Genomic DNA, 22064 nt, shown 5'->3' with positions numbered 1-22064 from the left:
GTTTGGGTTTTGCCTTTGGGCCAGCACACCTGAACTTTGCTGGGGTGGGACAGCAGGCCTGGGGTTTTGCTGTTGCTTTGGGCTGCTGTTCAAGGATTAAGCAGGGAACAAGACTGTTTACTAAGAGGCAGCATGATGGACTTACGTTGGTAAAGAGGGGTTCTGTCTTATCCTGGGGTCAGAGCTGACACATTGTAACCCTGCAGTAACCAAGCTGTCTTTGCAGTTACAATGTCAGCAGCAGAACTGGAGAAGGATCTTGTTAATGCCAAAGAAGAGCTGGAACTCGTGGCAAAGAAAGAAAGGGAAAGCAGGGTAAGCTTGTGATGGAGCCTGTGCCAATCTCCCTTGCTTACAGGAGACCATTGGCTGTCCCTCACTGGAGGTTTTGGACCCCCTTATTGTGACAGTACCTCTAGTGAGAGAAATGAAGCAGCAGCTTGCAGTGGGGTTTTGGCTTTCTGAAATCTTTCATGAACTTCTGTTCCACTTCTGTTCCCTCCCTAGAGGGAGCTCACTGCTCTCCAGTCTGTCGTGGCCACACAGGAGGAAGAGCTGCAGGTTCAGGCCTCAGATATCGAGTCCTTGACCAGGACCATCCAGATCAAAGAGGACCTCATCAAGGTGAGATAATGCCCTCTGTTGGGTCAGTTCCACTTGGGAAGGCAGCAGAGAAGTCTCTTCTTTTCCCACATTCTCAGAGTAATGTGGCTGGTTGTCCATGGATGGTATTGCTGCTGATTTGCCTGCAGCCTTCTGTGTAACTTTGGCCAGAAGGTCTCACACCCAGGCTGTTGTCTGTGCTTAATGCACTCTGGGTGCTTTGGCATTTCTTAGGAGACTTGGGTCTTTCCAAACACTGGAAACTTTTGGCAGTTGCATTCCAAAGAGGATTACAAAGGTCCAGCTGTCCTTGTTACTGAACCTTCCTGTTCTTGGTTTTCAGGATCTGCAGATGCAGCTGGTGGATCCTGAAGAAATTCCAGCCGTGGAAAGGCTGACACAAGAAGTACTGATGCTTCGGGAGAAAGTGGCCATAGCAGAGTCACGAGGACAAGAGGCTACTGGAAACAGAAGGCAGCAGGTAGCGTGCTGTGTGGGGCAAGCTTGAATGTGTTTATATTTCCACTGGTGTTTGGTTATGAGGCTTTGTTTTTGATCTTTGGGTGTGCTGAGATGTGCTTGTTCTTGGAATCTGGCTACATGTGATAGGGGGAACACAGAGGAGAGGATTGGTTCCCTTTAGCACTTGCCTCAAGGGCAGAGTCTTTTTGGGAGTCCAGGGATGATGCTAATCAACTTGATCACTTGGACACAAGAAAGAAAGGGGAAGCCCCTGTTTCTCTGGGGCAGCCACATGCCTCCTTTGATTTCTGTCTAAGTGTTGCATCTTGTCTTTTCTCTCCAACCAGTTGTTACTGATGCTGGAAGGGCTGGTGGCTGAAAGGAATCGGTTAAATGAGGCTCTCCAGGCAGAGAGGCAGCTCTATGGCAGCCTAGTAAAGTTTCACACGCACCCAGACAGGTAAACGACACTGCCTTGCCTCCATGCTGCCCTGCTCTGCTGCTGGGGCAAGCATGGGTGGTCTGGTGGATCAATCCCTGAAGCACTGATTGTTCTGCAAGTCTGAGAGCCCTCAGTGGGAAACAGGGAGTCTAGGCAAAGAATCAGACAAAAATGTGGCTTTGGGAGTCCAGGTTTTAGGCTGCCTTCTTCCCTTGAAGAGGCTGTAGTGGCCAGTTGTAAATGCTATGTGAACTCCCTACATTGCCACCTCTTGTTTGGTCACTGGGGTTGCCATCTCTGTTCCCTGGGTTATCCCTTCCTGGCTCAGTTTCCCACCCACATTCGGCCACCTTTCAGAGGCTGCTGTCAAATTCACAGTTGGGTTGATAAAGATCAATCTAGGTGCTTATGCAGGCGGCTGTCCCGCAGCAGCGCAGAGTGGCCTACGTTCTTTGTCCTTTGCACTAATCCCCTGCCCTTCATGGGGCTGCAGCCTCTGGGATATTTGAGCTACCTGATAGCAAGAGAACACATAAGTGGAGTGCCTGGGTAAGTGCTGAAGAACAGCTGTGACTAGGAGTCCCTTACCATGGGCTGGAGCCTTTTTTGGGGGTGGCTGTGCTCTTGGGGAGGTTTAGAGGTGAGGCAGGAGGTGGCTGAGCTGCCTGGGGAGCGTGCAGGGAGTGTGTCCCTGGAGTAAATTGGCAGTCCTGGATGGAGGAGCCAATTAGTGTGTGCTTGCTGCAGCCTATCTAACCCTTTTCCCTCTTGTGTGGCACATCTGCTTAGCGCTGCGAGAGACCACACTCTGCAGGTGGAGTTGGAAGGGGTCCAGGAGCTCCGGGGACAGCTGGAAGAAGCTCTTGGAAGAAGCTTGGAGCGTTTGAGCAGGCTGGAGACTCAGGGCACCATAGGAGGTGGGGAACAGGAGCGTGTGAGAGTCCTACCCCAGCATGCCTTCTGAGCACTGGTGCTCGCCTGCCTGCCACGGAAACGGTTCACTAACTGAGCGCACCTGTCTCACTGACTCTGGGAGGGTTGCTTTGGTACTTGGTAATGGTACAATAGAACTGGTGCGGGGCTTTTTTTTGTTTGTTTTCTTTTTGTGCTGCTTCAGAAACGACGACCAGTGCAATCCACCTGTGTCTTTTGTGTTATGTTCCTGTCTGACCCACCCTGGTGGCCACTGATGTATTTGCACATTCAAATCATTCCATTTTAGTTGATTTCCCTCCATCTCCCTTCTCCCACCCCCATGGGCCAAATAAAGATTCCCTTTCTCTGAAGGAAACACCAAATGTTCTCCATCATCTCCCAAGTGCATGAGTGTGAGTGTTTACATTCCCTTATCGTTTTTCTTACCCAGTGACATCCCCCTTTTGGGTTGATGGTGGCTGGCCCAAAAGGAGAAGGGGTGTATGGAAAAGTGGGTTCCAGAGCCAGAGAACTTCAGAAGGGCTGCAAGACCTGGTGGCACTTGCTTGGGGCTCTTACACAAGTCCGAGTGTAGAACTAGTAATTGAATTCATGCTTAAAAAAATCTTACTCCAGTACTGATTATTTTTACTGACTTTTTTTTTTTTCCTTCCTAATTTTAAGTTCTTTCAGCCTGGCTTGCGATTGCCTTCAAGGGAGAGCTTCCTCCTCTTTTGACAGATAATGTGGAGTGACTGAGACCTGTTCCTGCTCCCAGGGTTGGGATCTGCTCCCTTGTATGTGCACATCTCGCTTACAGGCTCCACATGCCCCTTGACCAATGGGCAGTGCCCTATTTCTGCTCTGAAACTGGGGACAGTTTCACTTGCCCCCACTGCATACCTTTTCTAGGGCATCTTTCACCTCCTTGGGGAGTGTTGGGACTGACATGAAAGCTGAAAAGCAATAGCAACAGCTTTCTGATGACCAGTGCTTTCCATGTGCAGCAGGGTATGGATCAGCTGTCTCATACCTGATCACTTCCCATGGTGGAAGGAGCAAATATTATTCTGCTTGCTGGGAAGCTGAGCTAGGAGCAGGTGGAGCAGAAGAGGTCCATCCACCTTCGTGGGCTGCGCCACCTGGACCTGTGACCACTCTGCTGCACATCTTGTGACTGCTTCATATGGCACCAGCTATCCCATGCCTTGCACCCATGCTGAGGTCTTCTCTTCCCTGCCTCAGGCAGGGACAGAGCACAGCTCTCGCTTCGCACACAGCAGGTCAGCACTGCTCCTTGGGTTCCACACGGAGCCACATGGTGAGTTCTACAGTTCTCATGTGGCCTGAAGAGACCCAGCTGGTGGCTGCTGAACAGCTCTGGTACTCAGTTAACTTTTCCTTTCTTGTGTTTAATCTCATTCCTTTCTTTTAACTTCTCTGTGTAGCACCATCTTTTCTTTCTCTTTCTGCCTCTCACTGTGTAGGAGCCTTTGTATCCCTGTCCTCATCTTTCTACCTTCCCTCCTCCATCCTGGCTCTGATGCCCAGCTAGCTCCCTCATCCCTCAGGTACTATGGAGCCCAGTACCCAGCACGGGCTCATTGGTGTGGCATGAAGGAAGTCTTAGCTGGTGCTCCAGCAGCTCCCATCTCTTCTGGTGTGTGTGTTTTGCTGCAGATCTGTCCCTGGCCCTGTTCACATCACTTCTGTGAAGTGTCCCAGAGGGGAATGTTATTGGAGGCTGAGGTGTCCCAGCCTCTCTGCTCTGTTCTTTAGGGTCTCCTTTCATCCCTGATCCTCTGAGCTGTGTGCTCCTCTGCCATGCAGGAGGACCAGCCTGAGCATCCCATACCTCAGAGCACCCTCTCACAAACTGTGCCATGCTTTGTGCTGCCTCATAGCTCTCTGTGGATGTCTCTCCTTCCTCTCTTAATTTCTCTGGAGACTTTGCTTCCCTTCCCTTCCCTTCTTCCCAGCAGTGTGAAGACTTCTAGTGCAGCCAGTTCACCCAGGTGTCCTGTGCTTGGAGGCCACATGCAATTTTCAAGCCATGCAACTAATTCTCTTTGCCTTCAGGCTAGGTGTGAAAGACAGAAGAGTCTGTGAAAAATAATGCTGGGATTGCATCCCTTGTCTCCTTTGCTGGTAACAGAGAGCTGAGCAAGCCCCTGTCCCTTTGAATTTGCACGCTGGTGTTGTCTGGCTGCGATGGAGGGTTCAAGCACTTGATGAAGAGCAGCCTGGGCACAGTCTGCCCTATGTGCACTCTTCTGCACCCCCTCAGCACAAGCTTCCTTTTCTTCCCTGTGTTTTGTTTTACTTTGAGATTTGTGCTCCCTTTTTCTGCGCTGGGGCCTGTGCGGAGCTGTGGGCGATGGTCAGAAGTGGGGTGCTGTGTTCTGGCACATGTGGTGGTCCTCCCATGTCCCCAGAGCAGCTGTGCTGGCTGGGAGTCACCTTGCCCTGGTGTTTCAGCCACAGTGACCCAGCTTGAGAGTCCCCAGCAAAATCCATATCGAGGGCCTGCATCTCCTCACCCTTTGGGGCCATACAGGCACCGAGCTGTAGCCCTAGGTCATTTGTCACCTGGCAGGTTGTGTCCCTGGGGTTTCATGGGGCTGTGCTTTGGCTATGCTGAATGCCACCTATGGGAGCTGCTTCTTTCTGGGGGTGCTGCTGCCACTTCCAGCTGTCTTTAAGCATTTTGGTCCCAGAACAGCACTTCTTCGTGATGCCTGTTCTTGCTCCCTGAGGTACAGTGGCTTTGGTGAACAGGCCCTACCACACAGGGAGATGGCTGCTCAGGCTTGGCAGTGACATATCCCTGATTTTTGCAATCTCCTGGCTGTTGCTTGTCACAAGTGGATCTTCTGAGTGTGCCACCCTCCACGTGTACAGTGTGCTGTGTAACCACGTGCCCTGCTGTGAGGTGTGCTCCCGGCTGGTCCCTCCAGTCTCCCTCCCAGGAGCTGTATGCTTCCCTGCTGGTTTCTCCTTCATCAACAACATTTGGCCTCTCTTCCCCTGTCAGGATTTCTCTGCATTTCCCCGCTCTGTGTTCAGCCTTGCCTGGGAGCTCTAGGGTGCTGGGTTTTGCTGCAGGAAAAGCAGCTGCATCTCCTGTGGGACGCAGGCAGCTGCCAAACCTGGCCCTGCACAGCCCCAGGGGCTGGTCTTGGGCCATGTCCAAGCTCCGCTCTCCCTGGGGAGAAGGTGGGCTGAGGGTACACCCATATCCCAGCACAGGCAGACTGAGCCTATCAGGGCAGGCAGGGCCCTGCAGCTGGGTGGGAGGGAGGCTGCCCAGACAAGTAGTGCAAGCCCTTGCCCCAGACTGTGCACCAAGGGGCAGGAGCAGAGCTGTGTGCAAGTAGAAAAGCACATCCCCAGGTCAAATCTGTGGGGCAGGGTGGGCCCTATGCCCTGTGTACTGTGGTAGGGGACACAAGCATCCCTCAGCCTTGCTGCAGCTCAGCAAGGCCAGTGCGGTATTGCAAAGAGCCCAGTGCCATGCATGGAAGCAGGGTTTGGGTGGCGTGGGCAGGGTGGCTGTTGATGTCCTCCCTGAGTTGCCCCTGTCTGGGCAGCCTATCATTTGGGGTGTACCCCTGCCAGGTCAGGCAGTGCCAGTGAGGCTCCCTGTCCAAGATGTGGGTGCCATTGCTGGGGTGCCATCCCTGGGGCTGTGGGCAGCTGGGACTGTCCCCTCCCTTGGTGCAGGACCAACACAGGGTGCTTCAGCACACAGAGGGGATGTCAGGTTACAGGGATGGCAGGGAGACCTTAGTCCTGCTGGGACTACCCCCGCATCAGGCACAGGCAAGAGCAAGCATCTCCTGGGAAGAGAAAATAGAGGTAGTGCCACCATTGCCACTGCTCTGAGCTCTTCATTGTGCTATACTGTCCCCTAGGTCAGGCCACAGGGACAAATGCTGATGATGCCAGCACTATCTTCACTGGCAGCACTGAGGAGATGGCCCACAATGCAGCGACCTGCCGTGTGAGTCGGGGCAGCATGGCACTGGGAACAAGGGTGGTGGAATTGGGCACTGTGCCTCTGCCCAGCCTTTGGAAACATCCCCATCATCCTCTGACTTTGTCCATCTAGAGAAGCCAGTGGGTCTCTAAGGAAGCTGGAGGCACTGAAAGGGACCCCATGGGTAGCATGGCACCCTCCGTGCCAGAGCGGGAGCTGCGGGCAGAAGAGGAGCTGCGGGAGCTGAAGGCACAGCTGGAGGAAGCCGGCTTCACCTCTGTCTCCCACATCAGGCAAGAGTACTGGGACACTGGCGCTGGGGAGCAGCAGTGGCTTGAGGGGATACCCCTCATCCCGGCCGTTGCCTGCCCATCACAGTGCCTTGTGCCCCCAGGAAGGTGATGCTGAGCCTGTGCCTGGAGAATGCGGAGCTCAAGGAGCGGATGGGTGAAGCTACATCACTGCTGGAGAGCGGGGAGCAGGAGGAGGCTGGGCTGGGCAGCTCTCCAGTTCCTGAGCCCCGCAGGCTGCAGCGGAAGAGCCGTAGCAGTCTTGGGGACCACCCGGCTGGTGGCAGTGGGGATGGCCAGGGGATTTCAGGAGAGAGGGGAGCTGTGCCCACCAAACGCCCAGCGCTGGAGGTGCGATCCCAAGATGACGTGCCCAAGAGACCCTTCCCTGGTGCCCTGGCTGGAGAGGACGGGAGCCACGTAAGTGCTCTGGGCACAGGGGAATGGGACGGGGGTGGAGGCGGGGAGCTCACAGCCTGTGTCCCCTCTGGCAGGCGGAGGGCACGGTCCCTGGCAGGGGCTGGCCGGGGCTGGGCACAGAGCTGCGCTCTCAGGTGGCACAGGGCCAAAGGCAGTGCCAGGAGCTGCAGGACAAACTTGCCGCCTCGGAGGCTACAGTGCGGGCACAAGCTGAGCAGCTGGAGAAGTACCACGTCCTGCTTCGTGAGTTAAAACCCACAGTGGGATGGGGGGAGGGCTGTTCTGAGCCTGGCATGCCCTGTGCACAGTGCTGTATGTGGGGTAGTGGGGGAGAATCCTGCCTGGAGGGGGACCCTGGGCTGACAGGGCTGTCCGGCAGGTGAACCCCACGCCCAGCAGCTCAGCAAGCAAGTGCAGGTGGACTTCCAGGACCTGGGCTATGAGACATGTGGGCGAAGCGAGACAGAGGCTGACCGGGATGAGACCACCAGCCCCGGTAAGGAGAGCTGGGGCTCCAGGGGACCCCGTGCCTTGCCCACTCAGCGTAGAGAAGTGACACTGTGCCCTGTTTCCTCTGCAGAGTGCGAGGAGCCAGATGTATTCAGCGAGCCTAGTCTGGGTGAGGAGCTGGGGTCCCCGTGCCAGCCAGGAATGCCCGGGGTAGGCAAGGCTGCTCAGAAAGCTGTGGTCTCGGCAGACGTAGGGGTCTTACACCAGCACATCCAGGACCTGAAGGTGCAGCTGCTCAATGCCAACAAGGTGATCCAGAGCCTGCAGCGCCGTGCCCGCTCTGTCTCCGTCACCAGTGGCTACACCTCAGGTGCCGAGCGGTCCATGCCAGGTCCCACAGCCCTGGTGTCCCCAGCTTACAGCCTCACCGATGAGGACGAGGGCTGGCAGTCGGATGGTCACAGCACCCTCTGCCCGCCTGCCCTGCGGGCACACCGTGACCTGCAGCACCTGGTGCACCGCGTTGCTCTCCTCGAGGCGCAGCTGCCCACAACCAAGCCCAGAGGGGTTTTGCCCAAGGAGCTGCAATCTGCTACCTGGCCAGGGTATGACTGTGGAGATCAGGGCCAGATGGGAGGCTATGGGGGGACTCTCCAGGGGTTGCCTAAGGGGTGACTTCTTTTTGAATGCTTTATCTGCACCTAGGTTCCTGGACCATTTGCACAGCAGACAGATGGCCCATGGTACCCCATCCCTGCCACGCTCTCTGGCAGGGGTCTGGTGGCCCTGTTGATCCTTCACTCACCAATCCCCCTTTTAGGAAGTACGACTCGCTGATCCAAGCGCAGGCTCGGGAGCTGTCACACCTGCGGCAGACACTGCGGGAGGGCCGTGGGGTGAGCCGCAGCCTGGCCCAGCATCTGCACGATGCTCTGCGATCCTTTGAGGAGCTTCTCCGCGGCACTGACATCGACTACTACCTGGGCCAGGGCTTTCGGGAGCAGCTGGCCCAGGGCAGGCAGTTGGCTGAGAGGCTCAGTGACAAGCTGGGCACTAGTAAGTACCTTTGAGGAGCACTGGGGCTGGGCATTGTGGGGCATAGCAGGCTGGGAGAGGATACTTTGATGGGTGCCGTGAAAGGCTGGGGCTATTTGGACACTTTATGCTATGTGGGCTCCCTACTCCAAACCAGGATCTCCTGCCGCAGCTCTCTCTGGTAATGGGGAGCTTGGGGCACTGGGACACTGACTGGTTCTTCTCTGGCTTGGTTTTTCAGGAGATCGACAAGATCGGGAGGATAAAACCAGCCATGAACTCCTGGCATTGAGGTACCTGTTCTAGGGAGGGCTTGTGGGACCTACTCTGCATGGGCACCCTGGGAGCTATCATTGCTTTTAGGGTGAGGGTCTAGGCAGCCTCACAGCATGAGTGGGATGCAGCATGTGGGGTGTCATGCCAGAACATGCACGGCACAGCGGGTAAGGGCTGTGGGATGGGGGTCACTCTGTCCTGCCAGCTCCTGTGATGAGCCATCTCCACAGACTCAGCCGGGAGCTCCAGGAGAAGGAGAAAGTGATCAAAAGTCTGGAGGCGAAGCTGCAGGAGCGCTGCGAGTCCCCACGCAGCAGCCGCTCACCTTCTGAGTTGTCCTGCTCTGCCACCAGCACCTCCTTTGTGTCCGAGGGGCTGGAGCCCTGCTCTGATGGGGACACGGCCAGCGAGTGCAGCCAGTGCCACCAGGAGCCCGCCCAACTCGCAGGTACCGCAGCGTGCCTGGGGGTCACAACCGTGGGCTGGGGACATGCAGCCCCCTCTGTAGCGTGTGGGCCCCTGCAGCAGTAGGTGCCCACCAGAGCACTGTGCCCCAACGCCAGCCTGGGTGGGTGAACACACAGCACCTGGGACTGCAGGGCAGCATCTCAGGGAGCTCTGCTGTGGGACAACCCAGCCTGCAGCAGTGACCCAGCTTCTTGGGGTGTGCCAGGGCCCCTGGAGAGGATGGATTCCCGCCAGGCTGAGCCATAGCCATGCTAACATCTCTTTCCATCTCTCTCCTGTCTTTAGGCCTTCAGTTTGATTCCTTGCCTAAACCCATTAGTGCTACCCTGCCTGCAGTGGCCCCTGGGCTCAGCCCCTTCCTGCCTGCCGGGCCACCCCCTCCCACCACCGCCCCACTCCTGGGCTGCTGCGGGGTCCCGCTCTGCTCCCTGGCCGAGGCGCAGCAGGAGCTGCAGGTGCTCCGGAGGCAGCTGGGAGAAAGTGAGCATTGTATAGGCTAGGTCCTGCATGCTCTGTGTGCTATACCTCATGATATCCTGCACGCTCTGACCTGCCTGTCCTGTCCTGCCCTGCCCTGCCCCTTCTCCTTCTCCTGCTCCCCAGGACCACTGCTTTGAGGTTTGGTCCTGTCACTCTGGCTGAGGGACAATGGGAACATGTGGCTCTCATGTAGAGAGGACCTGGCAGGTGGGATGAACACAGCCTGAGGTAGCATTAGCCCTTGATGTGGGCACTTGCAAGTCCTAGGGCTGGTTTGGTTAGTTGTTGTGTAGGAGTGGAGCTGAGATCCTCCAACTCATGTCATGTAATCAGCAAGCCCTGCAGGAGCCTCTGCACTTCAGGGGGAATGGGTTTGACTGGGGCAGGAGGTCAGTGACGTGGGATCACCTAGGGAGGGCGTTGGGCTGCACTGTTGGACAGAGAGAGAAGGGGGCTAAAAGCACATGATGGGAGTGTGTTACCCTTATTCTTCCTCCCTGCTCATTGCCCTCCTCCTCACTGCTTTGCCCTGTGTATGCAGATGTGACGCTGCCTGCAGCTCCAGCAAAGCCCTCAGCTCCACTGGGCCCCTTTGGAGAGGGCAGCAAAGCTCCAGCATCACTCTGCTGTCATGGCGTGCTGCAGAGCTTGGCTGGGCCCCCTGGGGCCACTGAGACCCCCACCCTCTGGGATGTACCTGCTCCTGGCCAGCCGCTTTATGGGGCCCTGCCATCAGGGTACCCCTCTAGCCAGAAGCTAACAGGTAAGGTCCATGCCGCAGAGCATGGGGGCATCCTGGCTGGGTGTGGGAGAACAGGGAGGAGACTCGGCTGTGGGTCATGGCTCTAGTATGGGGCAGAATGGTGGGGATGGTACGAGGCAGGTGGCAGAGCCGACATGTCCCCATTTCCCTGGCTGCGGCAGGGACAGACCTGCTGGAAGAGCACTTGGTGGAGATCCGTGGCCTGCGCCAGCAGCTTGAGGAGTCCATCAGCACCAACAACCGGCTTCGGGAGCAGCTCGAATGCCGCCTGGCCTCTACTGGCAAGGCCAGCGGTACGGCATTGCACGTGGGCTGTTGGGCAGAGCTTGGGGGGGCACAGGCTTTGCACACCCCATTGCACGGAGAGGACACTCACCCCATGCATGGTGGGGTGTTGGGAGAGAGATTCAGCACCAGCCCCCCCTCTGCAGGATTGCCAAGTGACATCTACACTCAGGGGCTGGAGCCAGGGCTGCAGGTGACCAGGGAGAACCAGGCTCTGCGTGAGGAGAACCGGACCCTGCGACTCCAGCGAGATCACCTCTCCCAAGGTAGGGCCAGGCCACCAGTGTCCCAGCTCTGAGTCCCAGAGGGCATTGGTGGTGACACCTCCATGCTCTCCGTCCCCAGAGCTGGCGCGGGTGCAGGAGGCACTCCTGGCTGCCTGCTCTCGGGCGCGGGAGGCTGAAGCAGAACTGGGTCAGAGGTGTGGGGAGCAGCAGAGGCTGGCGGAGGAGCTTGCTGAGTGCCAAGAGACCGTTCGGCAGCTCCGGGACAAGCGGCATTCTCTGCAAGAGGACAACAACAGGTAAGGCTTGGGGCTCACAGGGCTGGGTGGCACGGCTGGCCCCAGACTCACGTTTCACTCCACTGCAGGCTGCAGCACACGGTGACACTCCTGCAGCAGCAGAGTGAGGAGCATCACGTGCTCCTGCAGACCCTGCGTGCAGAGCTGCATGTCTACGAGAGCCTCCCTGGTCCCTCTGCTGAGACCCGTGCAGGTACAGGACCCGCCACCAGCCCCCCCCACCCCGCCACCAACCCCAGCTCTTCCGCCCAGCTCCCAGTTCAATGGTGTCTGGCCCCTCTGCAACCCCTGGGATCCCAAACACCTCTCCCTGTCGTGGCAGCAGGAGGGACGTGGTGGCCCTGCAGGCAGTCAGCATGGAGGGAAGGCCCCCCAGCTGTACCAGGCATGGAACCATGCCCATTCCCAGGGGCTTAGACACTTCTTGTTCCAGGCTGCTTCCCATCTCCTCCGGTGCGGGATGTTGGCACAAGCTCGGCAGCTCCCCACTTCTCCCCACTGCCCTCTGACACATCAGAGGCCCAGCGGATGGATGGTGGGTACCAGAGCCTGACCTCACACGTGCCTCAGGACTGCTGAGTTCTGACAAGCTCATGGCACCACCTTTGCTGGGCAGGGATGGAGAGCCCAAGGCAGAGCCAAGCCCCTGCAATGAGACAGGGAGGGGCTGCATGGGGAGCAGACAGTGGTCCTCACCCAGCCCTGCTTGTCCTACAGAGCCTCGTGGGGTAAACTCACCAGTGAGGAAGAGCGAGGGACAGACAGGGACTCATGTTATCGGCCGCCTGGACACCTACCGGGCCCTGGAGCAGCATGTTCTGGAGGGGAAGGTGCTGGCCCGTGAGCTGATGTGTCTGACACGCCCAGCGCTCTGCCCGCTCCCGGCAAAGGAGGTAATGCGTGGGCAGGACAGGGCTGATGGTGGCTGGGGGATGGACGCTGCTCTGGGGACCCTGCACAAAGGGGCTCCTGAGCCCACCATCAGCCTCGAGCCTTTCAGGGCTGGTATGTGGCAGGGAGCGCCCACCCCCAGGGCTGTTGCTGGCACTGCCCTGCTGTGTTGAACTGGGCACGGTGGGTCCCTGGCTGCAGTGGGTTGTGGGTGCCCCAGCAGCACCTGCTCCCGCACCCCTCTCCTGCAGGCATTGGGGTGCACAGGTGCAGGGCACCTCTGGGGCAGCGCCAGCACCTTGCACCGTGTCCTGGAGGAGTGTGCGTCCCTCCTCGCTGCGTTCTGGAGCACCCCTCTGCCCGGCAGCCCTGCACAGCACCAGGGCAAGGTAAGCACTGGGCTGGGCACTGGTGGGGCTGGATGCTCGCTGGCCGCTTATCATGCCAGTCCTGTCCCAGGAGCAGGTGCTACAGGGTGAGATTGCGGCACTGCGGGCCCAGCTCTCCAAGAGGGAAGATGCTCTGCAGAGCATGGCCGAGCGGCTGCACAGCACAGCCCAGCTGAAGGACAGCATGGAGCAGTTCATTGTGAGCCAGTGTACGTGGCCTGGGTGGCATAATCCTGCTGCAGGGTGGCACAGCCAAGCTGGCCTGGTCCCCAAGTGCCTGGGGTGGCCCCACAGCACAGGAACCTCACCAAGCCCCATCTCTCTCTCCCTTGCAGTGACCAGGACCCACAACGTGCTACGCAAGGCCAGGACAAACCTGGAGGTGAGTTTTCCCTGGCATCCAGGGCAGAATGGGGCGAGTGTCCCTGTCCTGGTGAGCCCTGGTGCCCTGGGAACGGGCACAGATGGCAGAGTGGTGGCTGACGAGGGGTGCTGAAGTGCTAGCTGGATGCAGTGTGGCAGGGAGACACACACAAGGACAAATTTTCCTTGGCTGTCCCCAGTCTGTGTCCCTGGGACACAGCAGCCCCTGGTGCAGCTCCTCATCACTGCCATGTGTGCTCTCTCACCAGGTGAAGGCACAGCAGGCTCTGCCTGTCGTGTGAGCCCGAGGCATGGCAGGGAGCGATGCCCCCTGCAGCAGAACAGCCCCTGCCTGCCGAGCCGTGCCATTCCGGAAGGTTGGAGCAGAGCCTGTCCCTGCTACTACTAAGGTCTAGGGTGGGCAGTGGTCTGGAGTGCCCAGTGCTGCACAGTGAGCGGGTCTGGGCTCATGTGGTGTTTGTATGCCTTCACCTGCCTTCACTTGGCCCGTGTTTCAGTGCTTGCCCCGCTTCTGCCCTCTGCACTGAGCACCTCTTGCCCCAGGACTTGGTTCCGCTTGTAACCCTGCTGTATACCCTTCCCTGCTTGCAGATGTATGTATATGTATATAGAGAGAGGTATTGGAGCTGCGTTTCAGGGGCTCCTTGGGCATGTCAGGGCCCCAGCACGGGAGGAAGATGTAAGAAATGCCATGTTCTGCTCAGTGGCTGGAGAGTTCCCAATAAATATTTCCTTTGGATTGTGGTGTTTCTGGCACACCTGTCTCTGCAGCCATGCATCCCCTTGGCCCCAAGCCACCTCCAGCACAGGGTGCCACAGGCACCAGCTGGTCCCATGGGAGTGGCCCTAAGCCCCACGTCAGCACCCCAAGGGCACCTCTGTGCCCCACCAGGTGCTGCCTTCCCTCCCTCCCCTCACTGCTCTGGAGCCCCCCACCAACACTAGGCCAGCAGCACCGAGAACAATAAATACTGTAATAAATAGAGAAAAATCTGTGGCGGGGCGCTGCTCTGGCAGCAGGCAGTGGAGCCGGGGTCCTGGGATACCTGCCCTGCTCTGCTCTCCCCCGGCTCCCTAGAGCAGGGGCGTGCACAGGTGTCCCTCTGGCTGTGACAAAGTCAGCGCTGCCCCGCAGAAGCACTCGGTTCAGTCCTTGATGGTGCTGTCCTGGTGGCAGGTAAGTGCAGCTGTGTCTGGCTGTGCCAGCTCTCCCGCTGGCTCGACGCTGAACCTGGCAGAGGGCTGGGGCTGCAGCCAGAGCCCTCCTCAAAGCTGGGGAGCACAGGAGGGGGATAGCCCCACACTCAGGACTTGGGGCAGAGGCTGGGGTGGCTTTGGAGGCTCATCACCAGGACAGCACAGCAACCTTCAGCAGGTAGGACACATTCCTGGGCTGGGCGCAGGGGCAGGACCGCCTTGGGGACCTTGCAGGCTGGAGAAGACAGGCAGGGTGAAGCCCTGTTCTGGTGAAGGCCATTCTGGTGAGCAGCAAAGTGGCCCCAGAGACTCGCAGAAGCCAAGGGGAGCTGTAGGTGAGTGGAAACCAAGGGTTAAATCAAGCCACACCAGTAGGATGGGACAGTGTCACAGGCCCCAGTGGCCCTAGGCTCATCGCTGGGGCCTGTGTCCCTGATAGGTTGGAGGCGGGAGCCAGCGGCCAGTTGTCCCACAGTCCCATGGCCCAATGTGTGCAGACAAAGCGGCGTTTCGTGTCCTGCGTGGGGGGGCGGGTGAGGCCCCGGCTCAAATGGGCTTGTACAGCAGCGTGGTGACGTACTTCTTCTTGTAGCGGTGTGTAGCACTGAGCACCATGACGCCGTCCTGCGAGAGGCACAGCGTCAGTGGGCGGGAGAGCAGCAACCCCAAGGCACCCATTGGGAAGAGGGCTCTGTGGGCTCAGGGAGCAGCCTCAGCCGCCCCTCCACTGTCCGGAGCCCCACAGCCAGCGAGACACATCCAACACCCACAACAGGGAGCCAGGGCAGAGCAAGGGAAGGGGCCGGTGTGCAACTGGGGAGCCCAGGGCTGCCCAGCTCCACCACACTGTGGGGAGGCAGCTACAGGGAACTGGGAGCTGCAAGGAGCCCTCAACCCACATCCCTGCACGTGCCACACTTCACCGGGCAGCCAAGCTGTCCTTGTGTGGGTCTTCCTGTCCCCGTAGCACTGACTCCACCCCACACTGTCCAGGTTCTGCTCCCTACAGGTGCTGCAGGCTCCCGGGTGCCACAGTAGCCCCTTCCCTCCCCAGGCAGCCTCAGGGACCTGCCCTTACCTTGATGGAGAGTGCATAGAGGTGATTGAGCATGACATGGTTGGGTTCGGGCAGCAGTGCTGGGTCACACTAGGAGAAGAGGAGTGTCACGGGGGAACAGCACAGCCCTGACCTCCCAGCCCCAGCCATCACAGGGAGCTACCACCTCAGGCAATCTGAGCTGCTGGTGCCTCTGGCTGTTCTGAACAGGAACAGAGCAAGGGGCCAAACCAGCATGGTTAAGGGGAAAAGTGATGCTCTTCCCAGGAAATGCGAAGAGGAGACCAGTCTCCCAGCATACAGGACTTCCCTTCCAACCCCAGTGTGGCTCTTCACATGCAGGCAGTGTGCTGGTACCCACCGAGATGTTTGTGTCCTTATTGAGAATGACCTGGAGGAGGTGAGGTGGGAGGATGGGCGGGGATTTGAAGCGCTCCTCGGGCCGGTATACATACATCTCTTGGCCATAAGGACCAGGTGGTGAACTTGATAAGTCTGAAGAGAAGAAACAGGAAAAGACATTACATGGCTAAACCAGGACTGGTGAGCAAAGAGTAGGTCCTAAGACACTGAGAAGGACACAGAAGGTTCTTACAGGCACAAACATCTTGTATGAGCCATGGCCATGTATCCTGTAGCAACAGCTCAGACTTTTCACAGCAGAATCAGCAGCCAGGCGAGCCCTGGGCACTTCCAAGCAGAACTGCGAGCTGATACATGCACTGACACAACACAAGACCCTGTGGGATCCACCCCAAGACCCCCGCATGCAGCTCTCAGCACAGCTGGGTCATTCTTCCTTGTAGCAAGCAGCCGGCTTGCCCCAGAGCTCTGCCCTTTGCAGCAGGGGCACAGCAAGCAGCACACCTGCATGCTCATGGTGCTGCAGAACTGCCTGACCAGGAGGTCCCAGGAAGGGCAGATGGGAAGTCCAGATCGACCAGCTGCTCAGCCCACATGAAGGATCACAGGAGCTTCTGGTCACTGGAAGCTGAACCTCCCAAACACATCTGACCTGATTGCTTTGAAACAGCCAGCACCTGGAAGGGCTCCACCTCACTGGAGCTCCTGCTGCTTGCTGGCTTCTTTCCAGTGAAGAATCTCCTGCCCAAGCTGGGCGAGGACATGGAGCTGAGGCTGTATCTGAGACGGGATTTACACCAGGGACAGTGGGCTGTGCTCGGAGCACCCTGGACTGAAAAATGACTGAGCTACCTGCCAGCATTACACACCAAGCCAGCACTGCTGGTGTCTGCTTGGTAACCTGAGTTGCTGCTGTAACACAAGCAGAGAGGGAGGTTTCTGGTGTGCTAGCACCAGTACAAATTACCTTGGCATGAAAACGAAGAGTCGCTGCTGAAAATAACCCAGGTCCTGCTCTTGCCTTAGCTTGTACCCCAGATCGGATGACTTGCTCACAGTTGAGCAGACAGAAAGGGGTGATGTTCCTGCCGTTTACCGGTCTGAAATGGCTGCCTCAGCCACACACAGGCACTGACCCTGCGCTGGGACGGTGCCAGCACAGAACAAGTTACACCAGCACAGCCCCTCTATGGAGACAAAGCCTCAGCTGTGGACTGCTGAGGACACACTGCCAAACTCTTCCTGGGTGCAGGCCCACACCTTTGCTCAGGGGGTCTGCTCATCCCCAAAGCAGCAAGTCTTAGAGGAGAGGAGGTGGAAAATAGCACATGCAAAGCTCTAATGCCACAAAAACTCACCCCGACCTGAGGTTTCTGAGCTCTCCAAGGAATCCACCTTCAAAGCATCAAACACCTCAAAGTCAGACTTCTTGACGTGAATCAGGTTGTTAATCGTCCCCATCTGGCTGGTGACCACAGGCTGGAGAGAAACGTGGTGAGAGTCTTTCTATGTTTATCTCCAATTACAGCACACACGATGCTTCTTAGATCCTCCCAGCCCAAACTGACTTTGCTGTGTTCAGAGTACAGGTGGCCAAGTGTCTAGCTCTGCTCTGTGCTTGCAGATCTCTGCTGTTTACCCTGGGGGGATTTCCCTTTACTCCCAGGCTCCTATATCACCTCCCATACTCATCCTCCATCCTGCTACATGCCGATGGGTAAGTGTCCTCTCCTTCCCCTGCTGCTACCATGTGATTCAGCTTGGAGGAGAACCTGTAAGTGAGTTCTGACTCCAAGGCTCATCTTCCCAGGTAGCCAATTCTGAATGGAGCTTAAAGGCCTCCTGGTGCTTCCCTGCCCATCAGTACCTTCCTGACACTCCCCCAGACAGCATGTCTAAGCCCAGAGGAACAAGCCTTCAAAAGGACTCATAGGATGGAGATGCCTCTTTCGTTTTGGCAGATACCCTCCGCTCCTCCTGCTCCCCCTCTGCTGCAGTCACATCATGTCTAGTCCCCTGAAGACAAGATCTGCAGGGATAAAGCTTTGAGCATTACCTCAGATGGGTCATGAACCCACTGGCCATCCACAAAAAATTTGTACTGGTGCTCTCCTTCTGGGAGGTCCAGGATAGCGACAAAATCGTTGTGGCTGTGCAGAGAGAACAGACGTGCAAAAGCATCACCCCGTTGATGCTCTGGATGCTGCTTTCCCACGAGGTCCAAGAAAACAGCTTTTTTTTCATACACTGCCAAGCCCCTTTATCCCAACACCTTCATGCAGGGTTAGGCTCGCTCATCCTCAGTGATCTGAGGGACAGATACAACAGGCGCCAGCAGTCAGTGTGCAAGCATGGCTCAGACCCCTGGGAGTGAGGCTGCAAGGAGTGCAGGAGGCAGCCCAGCTCACAGACCTGCCCTGCTGTCCACGGGAAAACAGTGTGGCAGACACCCTGTGCAAAACATGCTGGAGAGGAGGCATGAGCAACACATCTAACCCTGCTCTGGCACTGCAGGACGGGGGCAGCAAATGTAGCAGCTCTATTAAGCTTGTAATTGAGATAAACCCCTTCCAGATGATTTGCTGGGATTACGCCCAGAGTCCTACTTAACGTTTTCATGGAAATCACAGATGTATTGCAGAACAGTGAGAACATCATTAGGGCAGGGAGACATTTGAGGGACAAATAAACAGCCCCTGCTGGCAACAAAACAACTAGGCATGGGGTGAGACCACAGCCAAGGGAAGAGCTGACAGCCTGCAGGGGATGGCCACATATCTGGGCAGGGCTCTGCTGCCAGGACTAGGTGCCGTGTGACATCCCCCTGGGCAAGCAAAGCGGCCCATCCTGTCCTGTCCCTCCATTTCACAACTTCCCACCACCATGCAGCACCACCCAGGGAAGAAGCTGACTCCATGTTTGTGCTTAGACCCTCTGGCTTGGGTGAGCTGAGAAAAGCCATGTGAGCAAAGGGAACAACAACCAGAAAGGAGACGGAAAACACTCCCTGCGATGGAGTGGAGAACACAGAGTGACCTGAGGGACTGGCTACCTCTTGATAAGTGGAATCTTGGTGCTCCAGTTGTTGAAAGATCCGGAGATGAAGACCTCTTTGCCTCCATCAGCCCAGCGGATGACAGTGGGACGAGCCTGTTGGGATGGTTTCGACTCCTCCAGATCTGGCTGCCATGACATAAACTCCTTGTCCCCAGGAATCTGAGCAAAGGAAACCAGAGCCTGACTGAGATACAGAAACAACCAGAACCACATTTATTTCCTTCTAGCCTCTACCAGCCCACCTGCACATCCCAGATGAGGGCATTGCGAGCTCCTTCACCCTCCCAGCTCTGCCCAGACCCCTCACACACTGGGACCACAGCCCCATGCAGCCGGTGAGCTGAAGGCCCAGCCAGAGCCCCCCCAGGGCAGGACAGAGAAGGCAGCAGCCAGCCCCTACCTTGGAATCATGGGAGCTGAAAACACTGGGGTCGTCGGTGCTGCCCACCATGATCTTGTGTGGGTGCTCCTTGGCAGGGTGGGCGGCACCGGAGCCGTCTGCACGGTGGGATTTGGAGCCATGGCGCTCCCCAGACACTCGCTCGCTGGTGGTGTTCCCCATGACAGCTCAGCAGACCCTGCGAGAGAAAGAGGACGGCAGTGTGGCCGTGCCTGTGGGCTCTGGCAGCGAGGAGAGGAGCAAAGGCACAGATTCCCAATGCTCTTTGCCACGGGAGACTGACAGCAATCCTAAAAAAGGCCCAAAGTTCAACCCCACTGCCAAGTTTGGGAGCTGAAGGGTATTTAACAAACAAGACAGCTTGACCTAATTATAGCCACATCCTTATGAACCATGGCTCCAAGTTAAGCTGGTAATTGTTACAAAAATGATACCAGTTACGCTGCGTCCCACACAAGCCCCCAGCAGCCAGCACAGTAAAGGAGGTGAAGGTAAAAATAAAGCCAATCTCTGCTGGCAAATCAATTGCTTGGTGTTAACAGAGCCTGTTTCACAGTCCAACAGTCAGGCTCCACAGACAAATCCCCTACAACCAGCAAGGAAACAGCCGGGGAGTGAAAGCAGCAGCTGTTTAGCAGCTCCCAACAAGTCTCCAGGATCTCACTGGCAGAAGATCGGAGCCTCACACCCCACAAAGGCGACAGGGAGCATTTAAAGTGCCTGAGTGGAATCGCCCAGGCTGGAGCTTGGCCAAGGTGTAGGGCTAATGCCACAGCGTCTGCAAAAGGCTCAGCTCTTGGCGGCATTCACTCAGCATTCAGAAGGCAAGCCACTGTGTCAGCACAGTGCAGCGACGAGGTGGGCTTGTTGTGACCACACCAAGCGCTCCGGTGCCTGTCTGGCCATCTGGAGACACGCGGGGAGGGAAGGGCAACCCCAGATGCCTCAGTGTCGCTCTGCAGCTGGAGATGGGCCCTCATCCCCCATCTCACCCAGCTCAGACAAGGCAAAGCAGAAGATTTGGCCATACAGTGCCAAACCATTAAGAACTACACACCTTTTGGGACAAACAACAAAGCCACCGCAAGCTACACAGGACTCTTCAGGCTTTACCCAGTTTCCGGCAGCTGAAATGGATACAGGATTCTTGCCCCCTTCCTGGGCTTATTTTGCAGCTTTCAGCTTAGTGTGCTGATCACGGCCTCTGCAGGGAAAGTCAAGAGGGCAGCCAGCCTTGCTTCATGCATTTAGTTGTGACATTTGGACATTTATTTGTTTAGAAGATCAAGTCATACGAAGGGGGCAGGGCAAGGGTGCCAGCCAAAGCCAGACTTTAGAAAATTACAGAGCAATTACAAAAGTATTTCTTAAATCTTGAGGGCTAAAAGCCCAAGTGGGCAGCTAAGCCGTATCTCCACCCCCTCTCAGTGAGGATCAAGTGCACCTGCAGACCCAGGTCAGATGAGCATGCTGCTTTCTCTGATATCTTCCCCCTCTGCCCTGGAGGAGGCTCAGCCAGCTCCTCGCAAAACCTGCCCCTGTGCCACTAGACCTGCTGCTGAGGAGCTTCTTCCCCAGCATCTCCACTAAGGCTCCCTTACTTCTCATCTATGGGGAAGAAGGCAGGGAAGGCTGAACGTCCTCTTGTACTAAGGCAGACCTGCGAGACAGGTGTAGGTGTTAACAGATATGAAAACTTCTCTTTCACCTCTCTAAAGGGAATTCGGTCCCTCTGGCTGTCCCTTACAATCAGCCCCTGTAGCACAGCATGCTCTAATGGCATGACACAAGTATACCCCAGGTGCTGATGGAATAGCTGCTCATGCCAAAGCCTGAGCAAAACCCGCAGCATCTCAGTGCTGCTGCAGTCCCTGGCCAGGGGGTCCCTGCCGAAGCCATCACGAGGTCCCTTCAGTTTCAGTTTTCAACCATCTCCCCACTTTGCTTCTGAAAGTGAAATTCACCAGTTCCCCCCGAAACGCCTCTCCCGCTCCACCAGTGACCCGTGCCGAGAAACCCAGCCTGAGAGGGTATAAAAAATAATTTGGAGATATGAGGTCTCTGCTCAGCTCCCTGCTCACCTGACACCTCCCGGTAGCGGTGTCACCCGGGCACCCTGACCCGCCTGGGCTCCCGCACCTCCCTCTTTCGGGGATGTGTAAGGTTAAGGGGATGAGCAGGGAGAGGAAACCTGCCCTCCCATGGAGCGGGACAAGGGCTGTGCACAGCGGTGGCGGTGGCGGGGCTGTCACAGCACGCACAGCCACCCGCTCCCCGGCCGGGACACGGCGAAGTGGCGTCTGCCATGGCCCCGAGGAGAAGCGGGAAGGGGCAGGGCCCTCCCGCGGGACTCTGAGCCGGCTGCTGGGGTCAACCACAAATGCGGCGTCCAGGCCCCCGCCACCCACCGCAGTGTCACCCGTGGGGACGGCGTCACCCACGGGGACGCACAGCCAAGCCTCACGCACCGTCTCCCGCAGCAGCGCCCGGACAGCTGCCAGCCCCCCAACCCGCCCGCGGCCCGGCCAGCCACGACACGCCGCTGTCACCCCCGGCCCCAACCGCCGCCCCACCTGGCCGCCGCCGCCCCGCTCTCCGCCTCCGTCCAAAATGGCGACACCCCCCGCCGCCACCGCCAGCCTCTGCGGGGCGCTCTGGCCCGTCCCCGCCCGCCGCTCTGTGGCCGCGCCCCCCGCAGCCCCGCTTCCTCGCTGCCGGGCAGGCGCCATGTTTTTTAAGGGCAGTTTCGCCCATTGTTGCGAAGGGTAGCCGGCCTGGCGCGCGGACGTGGTGGCTGTGCGCCGCGTTGGCTTCAGCCGCGCCGCAGCCGGCGGGCGGACGGCCATGTCGGTTGAGGGCAGGGCTGGGGCTCGGGGGTGGCTGCGGGGCTGGGCAGGATGGCTGTGGGCTGGCATTGGGTAAGCCGTGGGTTGCA

General features: G+C 57.7%; 2 protein-coding genes across 15 annotated transcripts in view; one reads left to right on the top strand and one right to left on the bottom strand.

Annotated features, from left to right (window-relative positions):
- PDE4DIP (phosphodiesterase 4D interacting protein) overlaps window positions 1-13792 on the top strand; it is a 33519-nt gene extending 19727 nt beyond the window's left edge. For 3 of the 8 annotated variants that reach the window (XM_065072223.1, XM_065072224.1, XM_065072225.1), the window contains 5 exons: window positions 227-315; window positions 508-624; window positions 947-1084; window positions 1413-1525; window positions 2297-2805. In XM_065072223.1, the coding sequence (XP_064928295.1) occupies window positions 227-315; window positions 508-624; window positions 947-1084; window positions 1413-1525; window positions 2297-2471 (632 nt within the window). In that variant the 3' untranslated portion in view covers window positions 2472-2805. Of the gene's footprint in view, window positions 1-226; window positions 316-507; window positions 625-946; window positions 1085-1412; window positions 1526-2296; window positions 2806-6336; window positions 6426-6533; window positions 6695-6795; window positions 7112-7185; window positions 7355-7490; window positions 7608-7691; window positions 8167-8381; window positions 8618-8837; window positions 8890-9102; window positions 9321-9625; window positions 9821-10361; window positions 10584-10744; window positions 10877-11014; window positions 11135-11213; window positions 11392-11459; window positions 11585-11824; window positions 11927-12108; window positions 12285-12533; window positions 12672-12741; window positions 12881-13006; window positions 13054-13303 lie in introns of those variants that run through there. The other 5 variants (XM_065072222.1, XM_065072217.1, XM_065072218.1 and 2 more) reach the window with 4 other exon arrangements.
- A 217-nt stretch (window positions 13793-14009) lies between these two features.
- Window positions 14010-21857, bottom strand: PRKAB2 (protein kinase AMP-activated non-catalytic subunit beta 2). 7 transcript variants are annotated; one of them, XM_065072231.1, is made up of 9 exons: window positions 21703-21775; window positions 20187-20333; window positions 19130-19307; window positions 18725-18888; window positions 17729-17822; window positions 17037-17151; window positions 15671-15804; window positions 15331-15399; window positions 14010-14876 (listed from the first exon to the last, which is right to left on the bottom strand). In XM_065072231.1, the coding sequence occupies exons 3-9, from the start codon at window positions 19289-19291 to the stop codon at window positions 14799-14801; spliced, it is 816 nt and encodes a 271-aa protein (XP_064928303.1). In that variant the 5' UTR covers window positions 19292-19307; window positions 20187-20333; window positions 21703-21775; the 3' UTR covers window positions 14010-14798. The 7 variants fall into 7 exon arrangements, with proteins under 7 accessions (XP_064928303.1, XP_064928300.1, XP_064928305.1 ...); XM_065072228.1 differs by having other exon boundaries at window positions 17031-17151; window positions 21703-21774; XM_065072233.1 differs by having other exon boundaries at window positions 20243-20333; window positions 21703-21736.
- Window positions 21858-22064: the final 207 nt, after the last annotated feature.

Source organism: Columba livia, chromosome 8, assembly GCF_036013475.1.
Source record: "Columba livia isolate bColLiv1 breed racing homer chromosome 8, bColLiv1.pat.W.v2, whole genome shotgun sequence".
NCBI lineage: Eukaryota > Metazoa > Chordata > Aves > Columbiformes > Columbidae > Columba > Columba livia.
Note: the sequence above shows the minus strand (reverse complement) of the source record. Positions and strands in the feature narration are given on the sequence as shown.